This window comes from Onychomys torridus, chromosome 1 (genome assembly GCF_903995425.1).
Source record: "Onychomys torridus chromosome 1, mOncTor1.1, whole genome shotgun sequence".
In the NCBI taxonomy this organism is placed as follows: domain Eukaryota; kingdom Metazoa; phylum Chordata; class Mammalia; order Rodentia; family Cricetidae; genus Onychomys; species Onychomys torridus.
This window is the reverse complement of record NC_050443.1, coordinates 99,046,027-99,063,605: the sequence shown is the minus strand read 5'-3', so window position 1 is coordinate 99,063,605 and position 17,579 is coordinate 99,046,027. Positions and strand designations below refer to the sequence as shown.

The 17,579-nt window shown below is 43.6% G+C and overlaps 1 protein-coding gene and 1 non-coding gene across 3 annotated transcripts in view; one reads left to right on the top strand and one right to left on the bottom strand.

Annotated features, from left to right (window-relative positions):
- The window catches only part of Mettl9 (methyltransferase like 9), a 45,410-nt gene extending 37,070 nt beyond the window's left edge, over positions 1–8,340 (bottom strand). Inside the window, exon 1 of one of the 2 annotated variants that reach the window (XM_036190887.1) lies at positions 7,934–8,340. In XM_036190887.1, coding sequence (XP_036046780.1) covers positions 7,934–8,098 — 165 coding nt within the window. In that variant the 5' untranslated portion in view covers positions 8,099–8,340. The remainder of the gene's footprint in view (positions 1–7,933) is intronic. The other variant, XM_036190877.1, reaches the window with a different exon arrangement.
- An 8,138-nt stretch (positions 8,341–16,478) lies between these two features.
- LOC118576840 lies at positions 16,479–16,585 on the top strand. Its single transcript, XR_004944045.1, has one exon. It is a non-coding gene; the product is annotated as a U6 spliceosomal RNA (small nuclear RNA).
- The last annotated feature ends 994 nt before the right edge of the window (positions 16,586–17,579 follow it).

Sequence of the window (17,579 nt, the reverse complement as noted above, 5' to 3'; positions counted from 1 at the left end):
CTGTAGTCTAAGATGCTACTGATTACAGGAAGGTCTCAGGAACTTGAATTCCAGAAGGGAAAACATAATCTGAAACCAAAGGAACAAGCAGCAATGAGACTATGATCTGGGTTCCAACCCTGCAGAGCCTTAATAAGCAAACCTTGCTCAGAAGCCAACAAGAGACAATCAGTGAAATGTGGCAGGAATCTTAAAGGTACTTGTTAATAAAACTCAAACCCGAGGCCAGTTATTGGGGTGAATGCTGGAAGATCAGAGAAGCAGAACAAGCCACAGCTATCTCACCTTGCTAGTTCCTCAGGTGATCCTGTTTCCTCAGGCTGGAAGCTTCTGAGTCCTCCTCCACATGAATCTCAGCTGAACTGTGTTGCTCCAATGCTTAACTAACTACATGCTTTTTCCTCCTCAGTTCCTGGTCCTCACGCCTTATATACCTTTTTCTTTCTGCCCCCACTCCCTGGGATTAAAGGTGTGGGTCACCATGCTTAGCTGTTTCTAAAGTGGCCTTGAACTCAGAGATCCCAAGGTGTGTACCACCACCGCCCAACTTCTGTTATGGCTTACTCTTCCCATTTTCTAGCCACCATTTCTGGCTCTGTTCTAGTAGCTGTCTGTTCTCTGACCCCAGATATGTTTATTTCAGGGAACACAATACCCACTACAGTGAAAAGTTACTGCATGCAGTTGGTGGTCCCCTGCTCTCCAAACAACCAGGGTTTAATGAAAGCTCTACAGAGCTCACAGCCCTGGGTGGCTGCCCAAAGACTCAGGGGCACTTTCCAGCAGGTAAAGTTCTTTGAATGCATTCTCCTCAAAGGCTACCGAGACAAAGGTGCATTGGGCAAGAACAAAATACTACACTTACTAAATTTCATGGTGGAAAGGCTATACACCAGCTCTACACAAGGCTCAATGAGACCACAATGTCTAAAAAGACATTTCATTATCACCCCCCTTCAAAGGTCTGTGAGTTTATTGATCAAGTAAACGTTGAAATCCAACCAACCCACCGATGCCAAGCACAGTAGGTTGTATAACTAAACACCTTTGTAAAACTAGAGTAACTAGCAATATTGTCATTACTTGCACAAGACTACAAGGACAGTAATAATAAAGAGCCAAACTGGGTGGGTGACAATAGCATGGTGATGTTTCTGACAATATTGCTAAATCAAGATAATGGCACATGGGGTCATACTGTCTTTCAAAACTTCTTCATGGACTGGAGAGTGGGTAAGAGCAATTTCTGTGCCAACATAAGGAGCTGAGTTGAAATTCCAAGCACACACATAAAAAGCCAGGCAGCCTAGTCAAAACCATTAGCTTGAGGTTCAGTGAGAGACCCCGTCTGTCTCAGGGGAATAAGGCAGATAGAGGACTATACCCAATGTCCTCCTCCTCTAGCCTCCACAATTATGCTCCTGCACACCTGAATGCATACACCATACACATATACTCGCATACACACAATAAAGCACGTGACCATTTCTCAGTATGTATGTCTTCTTGGTTGATGAGTCACCTGTAGAGGGAAAGACATGCAGTTCTTCTATGAAACTACAGCTGATTGTCAAGGCTGACAGACACAGTTAAAAGTTTCTCTAAAATTATTTTCTGGAATTTCCACCAACCAAACACATGCCAAACAATGAACAGTCTTTTCTTGCAAAATACAACTGAATTGAGCACACCAATAGAACTTGAAAATTATAAAACACAGCTTATTGACTTTATATAGTGTGACATAATAAAAATAAATATTTGGTCTTTTCCCCCATATTCCTGGTACAGATCTCCTAAAACTGATGGGAAACCTTCATGGTGATAAGAATGTCTTTTGGGGACTGGAGAGATGGCTCAGTGGTTAAGAGCCCTTACTGCTCCTCCAAAGAACCATGGCTCAATTCCCAGAACCCACAAACAAGGTGGCTCACAGCATTCTGTAGTAATTATAAGGGATCCAACACTCTCTTCTGGTTTCCTTGGGAACTAGGCATGCACATGGTACCCAGACAAGCATGCATGCAAGACACTCATGCACATAAAATAAAAATAAGTCTTTAAAAAATTAAAAAGAGTATCTTTTGTTCATAAATAAGATGTTTCCCAATATGGGAAGGAGGAAAAGTTATGACAAGACAGCTGGAACTTTTGGCCCTAGCCTACATTCCCAAGAACAGAAACAATGCTAGATTGAGGTTGGCCATCTATGGCCAACAACATTATGTCTAAATCTGGGAATCATTACAGCAAATTATGAAACTCAAGGGGATGGAGTTGCAGGAACCTTTGAACATACAGCCCAGGTGAGGAAAGGAGATGGCAGCCTGGGGACCTGAAACTTGCAGCTGGCCTCTGAAGTAAGTGGCAGTATGGTGGAACTAGACCCTAGATCTGTGACTTCTGCCTGGGTTGTTAGGCACACAGTGAGCCATGAGAAATTGAAGAATTGCTTGGTATCAGACACTGAAGGTAAGGAGCCCACTGCACCCCCACAACCTCACTTTAAGTTCTACCAAAGCAGATCAAACTGAGCAGTCCTGCCACTGTCCAACTCACAGACCACAAATCCTCCAACTACAGTCAACTACAGTGCCTCCACAGGGTCCACTAGAGTGGATGCAGTTCCTAATAAGAAGGCAAGTCCATTTTCACACAGCCTTCAGAGAACACATGGTTTCCTGGAAGGAGCCATATGAAGTAATAGGAAATGCTTGGGCCTTTTACTAAAGCAAAGTGGGATTTAAAACCCAACTTTGCCTAACAACTGACTCTGGTCTCTCACGAGTCTCTTAAATCTGTAAAGTGGAAGTGTCACCACCTATGAAGAAGGGCTGTTATAAGGATTATAAACACAACTTACTTAACAGAACCAGGTACACAATAAAAGCCTTCATATGTCAGAAGGAAAAGGCTGGCTGGGGGTGGGGGGGACACAGGGGCTGGGGGAGCAGTTCAAGGAAAGTCCACACTACTGGTCTAGGCACCCAAAGCATTCTCAAAAGAAATGAGACCCATGAATTTAATGAATAAACAGTCTTTCCAATTAGAGAAGTGGTCAGAAAAAGTCCCTGAACTACATACAATCTTTCAAGTTAAGGACTCAGAAATTCCGTTCCCAATACAGTGCAATCAGTCTGGAAATTTCACAACTCTAGAAGAGTTCAGGAGGAAATTCACAAACACTCACCATTTTTCTAAACATTTGTAACAACACAGTTATCTCTTTACTTGAGATGTGTAATGAGGCCCTAGGATAGGAGACCTCCAAGATATATCAACAGCGAGTGAAGAAAGATAGCCCTAAAAGCCCTGGCCCAAGGACCAGGAAAAAGACTTAACACCCAATACCTGTCTTTTAGGCCTGTAATTAAATATACACATGCATATTTTGGTGCATCTTTTCCATAAACTGTAACACCTGGCAAGGCCAAGATTGAGAATTTCCCTCTCCCCAGCACTGGCCAAAACTTGTAAGTAAAACTATGTCCTTGGATCAATTTCTATCTGCAGGTTTTCTGGAGAACACCCAGCAGCATCAACCTCACATTCCAGGGCCAGTTTCAATGCTCACAATAAAGGTGCCCTCACATTCGTAGTGGAGAGCCATCTATACAGAGCAGACCAAGTTGCTTTAGCTTTGACTTATAAATATATAACTGTCAGTCCTCATTCCAAATACTCTCTCCTGATTACTGTTTTATAATCGTAAGATTTTAACAAAACTTCTGATGGGTCAAACAACAGACTCTCTTTGGTAGAGGTTAAGAGGTCTCTAGGCACTTTCAAAGGGACATATGACCCACGGAGTATTCAGGGAAGGAAGTGATCTTAGTGTCCAGGAGACTAAGGCAAGCACTTGTCCAGGGCTTTAGCACAGGGTGCAGAGAGGACAGAAACCTTCTCTGGAGTCTTTAGTATTCGGCTGAAAGGCAGAGCAGAGACACCAATCCATCACAGTGTGTCGGCTAGCTGGCTGACACCCTGAAGCATGGTTAACTCATGCCTGACTTCTGCCAACCTCCACACGGTAAATGAGGAATAAAGGGATAGAACTCAATCTGTCCTTTAGTACATCTGACTCTGGCTGTGACACTCAAGTATTTTTTTTTCCCTTTGTAAATATACATTCCAATTCTATCTTGCTTTATTGTAGAGGCTGGCACAGCAGTTCTGAGCTTACATAAGAAGGTAAAAATAATAATAAGTACCTTGTAATTTTAAGTGACTTCTAAATAATTCCAGACATTAAATGTTATATGTGAAAAACAAACTGAAGTTTTTCACCTAGAGAAACTGCCATGGTTTGGAACCAACAAGCTTTATAGCAACCTTTCCATCCATCAACTGAGAGGCTGTGGATGACTGTTATTACCAAGAATCTAGTTACTGGGGCCTTGAGGAGCTTTTCAAGTTTCAATAGCTCCATAATAGTTCTGTAAACTTTAAGCACTAGGTAGAATGCACCAAAAAGACTACATCCAAAGATTTTTTTTGTCTCCTTTCTATGTTGAGTTTACTGACAACGATGAGTGACATCTAGTTCTTATAACTCTATTTCTCCCCCAACGAGTCCATGCTCCATCCTGGGATTGAGAATCCCATACTGTTGGCTAACGAAGCCGGGAAACTGAGGGGGAAAACAGACTTTTATTTATTTATTTATTTTTTTTTTTTTTTTTTGGTTTTGAGACAGGGTTTCTCTGTGTAGCTTTGCACCTTTCCTGGGGCTCACTTGGTAGCCCAGGCTGGCCTCGAACTCACAGAGATCCACTTGGCTCTGCCTCCCGAGTGCTGGGATTAAAGGCGTGCGCCACCACCGCCCAGATAAAACAGACATTTTAAAGATCTATATTTTTAATAGGCTAGAGAAAATACTGTTGGGTGGGGATTACTTCTTTCTGCCAACATACTCACAGTCCATAGCTGAACCAATGTGGTGGCTCTGTTTCAACAAAACTTGATTTGAAGACTCTGACATTTGAATTTCATATTTGAAATTCTCATGTTGTGAAATAGTATTTTACACCCCCATTGATAACCATTTAAAACCATGAGACTAGTCTTATTTCACAGGCTACTCAAGTGAATGAGACCAGCTTCACTTGCTGGTCATGTCCCTTCTCCAAAAGAAGTCCTTGCTTCTTGCCAAAGTATAGCATCGTCCAGCTCGGAAGCCAGCACACTGAAACAAGGACTTGGTTCTCAAGCTAAGCCCAGCAGAGCTTTGCATCTCAAGGCTCTGACAACTAAATAGCAATTTTTAATGAGTAAACTTTACTCCAGATCTCTCTTTTAACCAAAGAACCCTGCATCATAAATCCTTCATAAAACACCACCAAGAAAACCTGTGCTAAGTATGGTTTAGCCCATAACTCTTCTTTCATGCAACTCCAAAAGAACCAGATGTGACTGGCCATGGAACCCACACACCCAAAGGAACACCAGAAAACCTCTATAAAACTATTCATTTGAAGGGGGGAAACCATTAAAGTTACTTCACAAGCAACCAAGTTATGCAGCAAACCAGGATCCTGGAATATAAAAGAAAGAAACCATGCACTCCGCTGGGATGCAAAAAGGACAGCCTCTCACTCAGTTAGTTCATGGCAGCTTCTAGGTGCACACACTAGTCATTTTCATCCTCACTCACGGACATTTCTTTTCATAACACAAATGTATTCACCTCAAAAATAATGTCTGGTAGAGTTTAGTGGTGCACACAGTACTCAGGAGGCCAAGGTAGGAGGATTGCGAATCTGAGGCCATCCTAAACTACACAGACCCTGTTTCAAAACACTAAGGGAGGCCGAGCAGTGGTGGTGCAAAAAAAATTTTTTTAATTAAAAATTTTAAAAAACCTGAAAAGCAAACAAACAAACAAAAACCTAAGGGCAAGCCAGACATGATGCTGAACACCTGTAATACCAGCATTCTGGAAACTGAGACAAAAAGATCACTCTGAGTTCAAAGCCAGCCTGGATTACACAGGAGTAGTAGGACAGTCAGAGCTACAAGGCCCTGTCTCAAATTTAATACATACATAAACAGGACTATGGATATGGCTCAGTGGTACAGTGGTTGCCTAGCATGTACAGGTCCTGGGTTTGCTCCTCGGCACCACAGAAATAAATGAATGTATGCAATTAGAAAATGCTCTCTGCTAAAAATACAGAGACAGTGTCCACTGCTATCGCTCTTCCTGGGCTCTACAGAAACCAATTTTCAGTTTTTAAAATAAGTACAATTTTTTTAAGATTTTTTTAAATTATCTTTTTAAAAGATTTTTGTTAATTTTCGTGTATGTGTGTGTGTGTGTGTGTGTGTGTGTGTGTGTGTGCGCGCGCGCGCGCGCACACACACACATGCACTCAAGGCCAAAGGTATCTAATCCCCCTGGAGCTGGAGTTACAAGAGTTGTGAGCTATCTAACATGGACACTGGGAACTGAACAGCACATTCTCTTAACTACTGAGCCATTCCATAAGCACAATTTTTTATGAGCACTTAAATCAAGTCACTGCAATAATCACAAGTGTTACCAACAACTGGGAGACTCAGCCATAATTCTTCATCAAAGGGAATAATCTTTTTTTTTTTCCTATCTACTCCTTGTTCAAAAAGGCATTTCCAATTCCTTGTTCCACACAGACATGAGGCATTCTGATACCTGTACAATTAACAGTGTAGTACTTCTATGACACTGAGCTAGCATAAAATAGTCCATGGAGATAAATATGGTTATATAATTTAAGATTGTATACTAAGTTTATATACACTCTTAACAACACCACAAGTGGTCATCTAAAAGTCACTAGGGATTTTTTTTTTTTTTTTTAATATAAATCTAGGATTCCTTCCAAAATAGAAAAAGAGGTCTGAGTATCCATCAACACTAGAAAGGTTCCGGGATCTCAGTTCCATCCTAACATCATAAAAAAAACAATGCATCCCAATAATCAGCAAATAAAAACTTAATGTTACTTTTATACATGAAAATGTGAAGTCCAAAAATGATACGAGGAATAATTCCTTACTTCTCTCTGTAAAAGCAAGATGTACTAACCTCTGGCTTTTAGAAGCCCAAAGTTTGTCTAAATCAAAGGCCCCGCCTCAGTGACTGCAAGGTTAACCTCAAACTAACTACTTAGAGTCAAATATGAAATACCTCCCTCTTAATTCAACAGCTGACCCATGCATACTTCTTTAAGTGGTACAAACAGCTAATCCAACCGGTAGAATCCCATGGCTCACGATCCATTAACTGCAAGAATTCACAGCTGCACGGTTCTGACTTTCAAAACCTCTCCCTTTTCAGCTTGCATCACCCTCCCCATCCCAACCTTTCCGGTCAGCTAACTAAACCCAAGTTTAAAGGACACGTCTCTTAGGCAGGATGGGAGGAGGGTTCCTAGGCTGGGAGCCCAGACCTGTCAAACACATTTTTTTAAGTGCTCCAGGAAAATGTCAGCCGAATGGTTCACGAGGCCTGGTTAAATTTCTTTATAACCCTTTGTATGTTCAGAGATTCAGCTAGACAAAAAGAGGGACCGGCTTTCGGTTTTGTTCCTCGGGGGAGAGGAAGGTTGACCCGGGTGATGGTTGGGGCTGTTTTCTGCTCGGGCCCCGGTGCCAGTTGGGTGACCCACCCCAAAGTTGCTGGGATCCGGGGGCCGGGCGCGGACGCCGCCGGGGATCTGGGAACAATGCGGGGTTCCGGGGCGCCCACGCTGGGGCCTGGGGAGCGGGCCAGCGGAAGCCGTCCCCTGCCCGCGCCGCCGAACAAAAGGCGCCGCGGGGCCAGCGCCGGGGCCGGGAAAAGTTTGTGAGAGGCCAGGGCCGAGGCCCGCGCGCGCCGCCCCGCACAATGGCCCGGCCGAGCGCGGGAAGGCCGAGCGCCACGCCCCCGCTCCGCAGGGCTGCGGTCCAGTACCTGGTGCGTGTCCTTCCCGCCGCCCGCGGCCGCCGCTGGCCCGCCCGGGCCGCTCGTCATGTTCACGTACAGGGAGCGGGAGAGCGGGCTCCGCAGCGTCCACATCCTCCGCGCCAGCCACACGGACGCCAGGCTCAGGCACAGCCAGCCCGCCAACAGTCTCATCGGGGGGCCGCGGCCGCCAGCTCGGATCACCGCCGGGCCCAGGCCCAGGAGGAGGAGGAGGAGCCGCCGCCTCCGGCCACCGCCGTCGCCGCCCGAGCTCGAGCCATCGCCGCCAAGTCGCCCGTGCAGCCCCCTTCGGGGCCGAGGCGGGGGTGGGAGGAGCGGCGGGCGCGCGGCCTTCTCAAGTCCCCCCCGCGGCCCTTCCCGGTCCGGAACGCCAACGCCTCCAGCTCCGGTTTCCACCCGGAGCACGTACAAACGCAGGAGGGGCGTTCTCTCTACCCAATGAGCGGAGGCAGGCAGGCCGGGGAGGCGGGAGAAAGACTCCCTTTCCGCACGTTCCCCGTGGCGGCCGCTTGGGCGCATAATGGCGGAAGATCTGGGGAGACTTCCGAAAGGGGTGACTGGTGTCTCGGCACTCCGAGGTGGGGCCTGCAGGACTTCCGGTCTTTCCTTGCCTTAGTAGTTGCCTGTGGGCCCCCCTGACCGCACCCTGGCGGGAATTTGACCTATCGTTCAGATTGATTCCTGGAAGAAGGGAATTCATCCCTTTCTTTCCCAAGTCCAGACACTCAGACTCAGGTCTATCAGAAAGACCGGCGCTGCCCTTCTTGTTACTGTCTTGACTGTCTTGCTAATAATTTCCATCTGGGGCCAGAGAGCCTGACTCCCAACTCCAAAAGCCACCCAGTAGCTGTAAAGCAGAGAATCGAGGAAAGGATCCCACCCCTACTGGCCCCAGGATTCCTAAGCTGAGGAGCTGCTGTCACACGTTTCCTTTCGTGAAGCTCTCTGAGTGAAAGCTATGCCTTTGTTGGAAGCTAATGCTCCTGTAGCACCCAAGGAAACGTGATGGAATATAACACCCTGTTCACAAGTTAGCCCCTGACTGCCAGGTTTCCTTGAGCTGACAGAAGTACCCAGCACTCTTAAAAGTGAGCTCCGGTCTGGGAGAGTTAGCCGGATGTTTCTTCCATCATTTATACCAGGAAGAAACCTAACAATGTTTCCAAATTGAAGGGTCATGAGTTCCTGTATCTCAGCTTCCTGCTGCTACTCAGCTACAACTAGAGAGTGACATTATTTCCTAGGCCTACTAACACCTTCCTAGGTTTGTTGGAACATGCTTTTCATTCGACAGTGCCGGAGATTCTGTACATTAATTTTAGTTTAAAACAAATTTTGTATTTTCATTAATTTCATATTACACTAAAGAGATTTTCATTTATGGAATAGTGACCCACAGATGGGAAATAAATCATTTCTTACCCACAAACACGTTAGGTGCTAAAGAATCTCTACTTGCCACCTTTCCTTAATAAGAGTATTTTGTTACCTAGTGTGCATAGAATATAACAACAGCAAGGCTAAATATTAGAGTATACATTGTATTCTCTCATTCTAGTATATTCCCTGACATCTCCCTGTTGAGTGTAAAACCGAAAGACCTCACTTTACTAAATTTAGCTCAATCTTCTAGTAGTCCTGGTCCAACATACTTAAAAGGAACTATAGTAGTGAATGCAAATGACTGTATTACCTCACCTCTTTGAATTCCAATAAAGCTCTTCTATACCAAAACAAGAGTCTTCATCTTTTTTTTAAGTAAAAGGGAGATACAAGCAACAAGAGTGCATAAACTGGCAGGCATACTTCATTTCTGAAGACAAAGGATACAGAAAACCATGTTCTAACAGATTAAGCTTGCCTAATCACAGCCCTAAGACCTCAAAATGTATAGTAAAAACAAGAAGCAAGGATACATCTGATAGGATCTGAAGAATTTGGGGTCAAGGGGCAGCTAAGAGAAACCTAGCAAGTTTTGCTATATGCCTGAGCAGCTCACCGGAAAAAATAAATTATCCTCACATTCAAACTATTCTATAATCACAAATTGCTCATGAAGGTGTTATTTACATTTAGGAAGCACAGGGAGAAGCAAAGCACAGTATAATTAAATGAAAAGCAAATTTGATAGCAAACCTTTTCATAGAAGGTGGTATCCCAGCTCCTGGTTGTTTTATCCATACAAGAAGCCTTGCCGTCTCTCCTGTCAGTCTCTTGAATTACATATCAGGAGGAAGGAAAGCTCCAAGGGTAAATGTGCTAAGCAGAAGTTCAGATTGCCTTCTTGTACAGCCCCTTTACTAGGATGTCAATACTGGACATTAACACAATACTGGACGTTATCTGTGATGAGAATAGGAAGAGGCTCATTAATACTTTGAAATGTAATCAGTGATATTCAAGAGTCACATACCTGCTATCTTGTGCTTGCTCACCTCAGGTGTCTAGCCTGGGTTTCTGTTCTATTTCTAGCCAGAAATTGTGGCTGGGGCTTGTTTCTTAAGTAATAGTTCCCTTCCTCCAATTCTTCTTCCCTTACCTCCCCCTCCCTTTCCCCTCCTCTCTCTAGCCCTCCTCTCCTTTTTATCATTTCTTGCTATATTGGCTAAGCTGGCCTTGAACTCACAATCATCCTACCTATGCCTCACAAACACAGGGATCACAAGCATGTGCTGCCACCCCCTAGCCTCATATTTGCTTTTCAATTTCAAAGTATAACGTGAAGAAAAACCACAAAAAGAGAGAAAGAGACTTGGATCTACAGAAAACAGAAAACCACTATAGCCCCCGTGTGGAGCTAATGGTCTAAAAAGACTCTTATAATTGAATGCTTTCTCAGATTTTTGTGTGCACATATATATGTGTGTGCATGTGGAAGCCAGAGGTTGATGTCTGGTGTCTTCCCCTATCATTCTCCATCTTATTTTTTTGAGACAGAGTCTGTCACTGAACCCAGCACACATGAGTTAGATAGACCAGGCTGACAAGCAAGCTCCACTGCCTGCCCCCCAACACACACACACACAGTAGAGTTACATACATTTGCTACCATACCATCAATGCTGGGAAACTGAATTCAGGTCCTCACCCCTGCAGCCCATAGATGAATGTTTTTAAGCTTCTTAATAATATTCGGCGCACCTTCAGGAAAAGGTATGTTTGACCCAAATTTTGTTGTCATTGTTTTGAGACAGGGTTTCTCTGTGTAGCCCTGGTGGTCCTGGAACTCACTTTGTAGACCAGGCTGTCCTCAAACTCTGAAATCTGCCTGCCTCTGCCTCTGCCTCTGCCTCCTCTGCCTCTGCCTCTGCCTCTGCCTCTGCCTCTGCCTCTGCCTCTGCCTCTGCCTCTGCCTCTGCCTCTGCCTCTGCCTCTGCCTCCGGAGTGCTGAATTAAAAGCGTGTGCTCCCACTGCCTGGCTATGGTCCAGATATTAAATATCTGAGGTCCATGTGCTAAAGCGTCGGTCAGCAGCCTGTGGTGCTACTGGGAGGTGGTAGAATCTTTTGGAAACAGGGCCTGGAAGGAAGTTAGGTCAGTAGTATGTACTTGTATGTGAGTGTGTGTGTGTGTGTGTGTGTGTGTGTGTGTGTGTGTGCATTTCCAACCTCTCTCCCTGGCTGTCATTGGTGAGCAATTTTACTCTCCACACTCCCCATCTTGGTATACTTACCACAAAACAACAAACTAAGTGTCCAAAGATTAAAACAAATTTTTTTCTCTATTAACTTCCTCGATTCTCCTATTGTAAAAATGGGATAATGACTAATATGGTATCCAATCTTTTTTATTAGCAGTAGAAAGTGTGACAGGCTATTTTGTTTTGTTTTGTTTTGTTTTGTTTTGTTTTTTTAGAAACTTCAGTCATTTGCAGTTAGAATCATTCTGATCTCAGATAAATTCAAAGTTAAGGTCAGACTGAAAACAGGTTGTTATTTTTTGTTTGTTTATTTTTGTTTTTGTTTTAAGTAGCAGCCTGGGCTCAGTGGTTAAGAGCATTTGCTGCTCTTCTAGAGAACATGGGTTTGATTCCCAGCTCCTACATGGTGGCTCACAACCATCTTCAACTCCCATTTCCAGGGGATCTGACACCATCTTCTGACCTCAGCCAGCACCCGGCAGACATATGGTACACACATATGCATACAGGCAAAACACCCATACACATAAAATTTAATTTAAAACAAAATAGCAGCCTAAAGACATGAAATACTGCAGTACACTTCACTAGAGACCTCTCAGGACTGCTCACCTGGGAGATGCATCACCTTAGCAACTGTACCTGAGACACCACATGGTGTGGACATCTAGCTGTGTCTTCTTGCTTGTGTAATCTGGCCTTTAACACTTGACCTTGACCACTTGACCTCTCCATGTCTATCTCCTCTAAATACAAGTAAACACATAGTAAGAACTCGCTCTGCTATTCTCTTTTTTAAAAAATATTTTTATGTGTCTGTGTATGGGTGCCCTCAGAGGCCAGAAAAGGACACCAGATCCCTGAGAGCTGGAGTTATAGGCAGATGTGAGCTGCCAAACGTGGGTGCTGGGAATTGAACCCGGGTCCTCTGGAAGAGCAACAAGAACTCTTAACCATTGGGCCATCTCTCCAGCCTCTCTGCTATTCTCTTTAGCTTAAATGAATCATCCTTTTCTCAGCAGCCCTTTCTTCACACCCAGCTGACCAATTTTATAATTCACCTATGATAATCAGATAACCTGAAATCCCTACCAACTATAAAACAACATTCTCATCATTGTGCTTATCCTAACATGATTTATGTCTCTCCATAAAATATTCCCTTAAGGCCCAGAATGATAGTTTAACTACCATGTCTGCAATGGTCTTTCTCACAGTAGTGCTAGTGTTTTGAACATTTGTTCTCTGGTTGATGATACTGTTGGTGGTAGGTGTTGGTGGGGGAATGATGGGTAGGAAACCTCCAAGGGATGGGGCCTAGCTGGCAGAAGTAGACATAGAACCAGTCCTCTGAAGCTTACAGCCCAGCCCTGATTTAGGTTGAATTATCTGCGTCCTGGTCAGCCACAAAGTGAACTACCAGTCCCTGCTTCATGCTTATACCACACGCCTTTTCTGCCATGACAGACTGAAACCACGGCTCAGAATAAACCTTCTCTCCCTTACACGGCTTCTGTCGCATATTTTTTCATAACAATGAGCAAAATATTGCAATGCCTAACCTTATGAGATTTTATCCTGAGGCAATGGAGATGTGAGCAGAGGATAAGTAATACAAGATTCAAAACCATGAAACATTTGAACAAAATCACAAATTCAGGCAGCAAAATCAAGTTATCCACTTCTCAGAGATGCTTGTCTCTTCAGTAAGAAAGTCTCCTGCCTCTCTGGTTTATATAACTTTTCCCATCTGGTTCATCTTTTTACCTCTGTAGCAGGCATGATGCTTCACCTATTTCAAGAACATTCTGAATTGGCGTAGCCCCTCCCCCAAATGACAATCTCATACCTATCTCAGTTTATGTCAGCAATGTTAGCAGAAGTACAAAGAAAGGAAACTTCCACATACTCAGCAATATTTGCTGAGCACATCAGCATGCCAGGCCCTGGACTAGAAAGCTAGAACTCAAAACAAGCAGAGGAATTCACATCCCTCAAGCTTTCAGTCTAGTGTGGAGGTGGACCCAACTGGCAACCACAAAATGAGTGGGTAATTACGAAATGCTGAGTTCTAAAATTGAATTGTATATTGTTAGAAAGCCTTAGAAAAACAGTCTAACTGGGAGTAGGAAGCAGGGCTCTTCAGGCTTCTACAGAAGAGTGGTTTTCCAGCTCTCCTTTGGACATCCTATAAGTTGCCAAGTTGCCCAAGCTCCTGCTGGGCTATAGGTGTGCCCTGAACGACTACAGAAACAGAAATGGGCTGTTTCTCAGAACCTTTTAAAATGTGATCAATCATGGTCATACACTTTTGAATGAAACTATAAAGGTTAGCACCATGCCCCACAGTCAGTCAGCAATCAAATGATGATTATTATTGGAGCATCTGAAATCAACCCCCCTATCCTCGGACAGGCCCTTAAGCAGTCCCAAGGATATACAGCCATCATTTTCAACTTAGCCACCCTCAAGGAGAGTCCACTAAGTCAGCTATCAACTTGATACTCAGCTAAATTGCAGGCTGTGCCAAATGGATCCATAAAATTCTACGTATAATGTGCTACTTGCTGTCTATCCTTTTAAAGATGGTTTCTCCATGATATGAAGGGCTTCAATGTGATGGGTCATAAATAAATTCATTTTGATGGTGATACAACTTGTGTCAAGTGAGAATCAGAGAAGCTTCAGGAAATTTACTATTTCAATTTACCCCCCATGTCACTCAGTTTTCCACATCTATTCTTACACCCTATTGTGTAAGGCTACTTCTGGAACTTTTTCCTTTGGCAAGGTTGGAGTTAAATCCAGAGCCCTGTGCATACTAGGCAAGTACTCTACCACTGAGCTTTATCCCCAGCCCTGGGTTTTTAAAGAGTGTCTCCCTGTGCAGCTCAAGATGATCTTCCTGCCTCTATCTCCCAAGTACTGGGATTACAGGCTTGTACCACAATGCCTAGCTCCAATGCCTTCAGAGATTCAAAAAAGACTGAACATAAAATGGTCTTACCTTGAAGGGATACATGTGATATATATATATATATATATATATATATATATATATATGAAGTAAATATGGACCTTTCAAGTGGGTTTATGAGTCAGAAGTCTGATAAAAGGAGAAAGTTCTTGTTTTCATTGTTTCTGGGGCATTTTCAAAGGTCCAGAGATCTTTCATCTTGTTTTAAATGCACTTTCAAAGCAACTCTTATATGGCTTCTTAATTGCTCTCTCCTGTACATATGTGGGCTTGGTCTTCTGAGTGATTGCTTGCTCTCCACTCAATTCACAATATAACTTTATGACACCTCATTTTGATACATTTACTTTGAAACTATAAAACCTTATTTTATGAGTATTCAAACTTCTATCTCATATGAGACAGAAAAAATGTTGTCCTAGACCATGAGAATGCTTTTAAAACGTTTTTAAAATCTAAATATTTTCTAGTGGAACAAATATGCAAGTACAAAACAAGAGTTATCTAGAAGAGTGTGTATACTTGGCCGCTGAATAATCACATGTCTGCTGGCATGGTAGAGGCCACTGCTTTATTTTAGCACAACTACAGAGTGGTCAGAAATAAGGAAGAACATTTTGATGAAAGAGGATGCTTGGGTAATCCACCAGCCCAAAAATCATACAGAACCATCTCCCTTCTCTAGAGAAAACTGTGATTCATTTTTTAATAGCCACATATAATCTGGGCTTCTTTTATAATAAGCCTAGGATCTTCCTCATGCTTATTGTGAGTACAACTCATTGTTGGAGGTAGGGAGAATGAGGCCTGGGTTGAAGCTTAGTTGGGGTTTGGGCTGTGACTCAGCTGACACCATGCTCACCTAGAAGGCATGAAAAGTGGGAAGTGCAATCCTCGATACCACATAAACTGATCGAGACTAGGGATGTAGCCCATTGTTGGCCCAGAAAAAATGAAGTCCTGGTTTAGAGCTTCAGTTCACAGGATATGGCAGTGCATACCTGTAATCCCAGCACTGAAAGGGGAAGGCAAGAGGACAAGAAGTTCAAGGTCACACTGAGAAGATAGTGAAGTGTTTTCCTTGCAACCATGAGCCCCTAAGTCTCATACCCACAACCCACTTTTTTTTTTTTTTTTTTAAAGCAGAATAGCTCATGCTTGTAGCCTCAACACTAGGGAGATAGACACTGGTCCCAGGTCAATTTGAGACCACGTCTTCAAGAAAAAAAAAAAAAGCAGACAATGCCTGGGTTGGAATAACACCCAAGGTTGTCCCCAGACCTCCACAAACGTGCACACAACCTACAACCACACCTCCAAAATCCAGGGTCATCCTTAGCTACATAGCAAGTTTGAGATGGGCTCCATGAAACCCTGGCTCAAAACACACACACATGCACGCGTGCGCATGCATACGCACAGAGAGAGAGAGAGAGAGAGAGAGAGAGAGAGAGAGAGAGAGAGAGAGAGAGAGAGAGGATATCAGAGAATCAGAAAAACCAAACTGCCATGAAGTAGGAATGGTGGTGCATGCTGAAGCCCCAGCACTTCAAGGCTGAGGCAGTAGCTTGTGCGTCAAAGTCCATATGGGCTACATAGTGAGCTCTAAGCCAAGGTGAGCTAAATAACAAGACGTTGTCTCTTAAAAAAAAAAAAAAAAAAAATTAAACACGGGGCTGGAGAGATGGCTCAGTGGTTAAGAGCACTGGCTGCTCTTCCAGAGGTCCTGAGTTCAAATTCCCAGCGACCACATGGTGAGATCTGGCGCCCTCTTCTGGCCTGCAAGCATGCATGTAGACAAAACACTGTATACATAATAAAAATAAATAAAATTAATCTTTAAAAAAAATTAAACACAGGCTGGGAGGTGGTGGCACATGTCTTAAATCCCAGCACTCAGGAGGCAGAGGCAGGCAGATCTCCCACTTTGGCAGCACATACACTCAAATCAGAACCAGAGAGAGGATTAGCAAACTCCCTGCACAAGGGTGACATGAAAATCTGAGGAGTGTTCCATAGTTTTAACTTTAAAGACAAGGTACATGGCCATTTTCGAAAAAGAGAACAAGTAGGAGGAGGAATTTTATTAATTATTTTTTATTATTATTATTATTATTATTATTATTATTATTATTTCAGGCTGGATAGATGGCTCAGCAGATAAGTGTTTGCCAGTAAGCCTGGCCTTCTGAGTTTAGCCCCCAGGACCCACATGATAGAAGGAAAGAACCAACTCCTGCAAGTTGTCCTCTGGCCTCCACATGTGCATCATATCACACGTACGCATCATATCACACATACGCATCATATCACACGTACGCACAGAGTTAAGACACAGACACTTGCACAAACGAAATAAAGCCTTTTTTAAAAAGAGTGGAAATTTGCATATATAATCCTTACCACCATCCATCGCTACAATTTTTCACGCTTTCAAATTAAAACCCTCCAGCTGTTGACCACTCACTTGCGGCCTTTCCTCCCCTCACACCTTGACAGCTGCCATTCCACTTTCTGTCTCTAGAACTTTGAGTCCAAGTGTCTCATAAATGATATCAAAGAGTTCTTCTACGGCTGGCATTTCACTCTGTATAAAGTATTCAAAATTTATCTACATTGTAGCATGTGTCAGAATGCCATGCCTAAGGCTGAGTAAAATCCATACACAAATATGTATTCATACATTTGAATAAACATTTTGTTTATCCATTCATCTGTCAACTTCCATACTACATGTGAATTTATCTTGCCATATCCCATCTTTTTTTTTTTTTTTTTTCCCCGAGACAGGGTTTCTCTATGTAGCTTTAGAGCCTGTCCTGGAACTCACTCTGTAGCCCAGGCTGGCCTCATGCTCACAGAGATCCGCCTGCCTCTGCCTCCCGAGTGCGGGGACTAAAGGCGTGTGACACCACTCAGCTGCCCTATCCCAGTTTTATCATAAAAAACAAATGAACATTTGTACCAGGACACAGGAGACCTAAAGTCTAGTTACTTCCATTATGCTTTTCACAGAC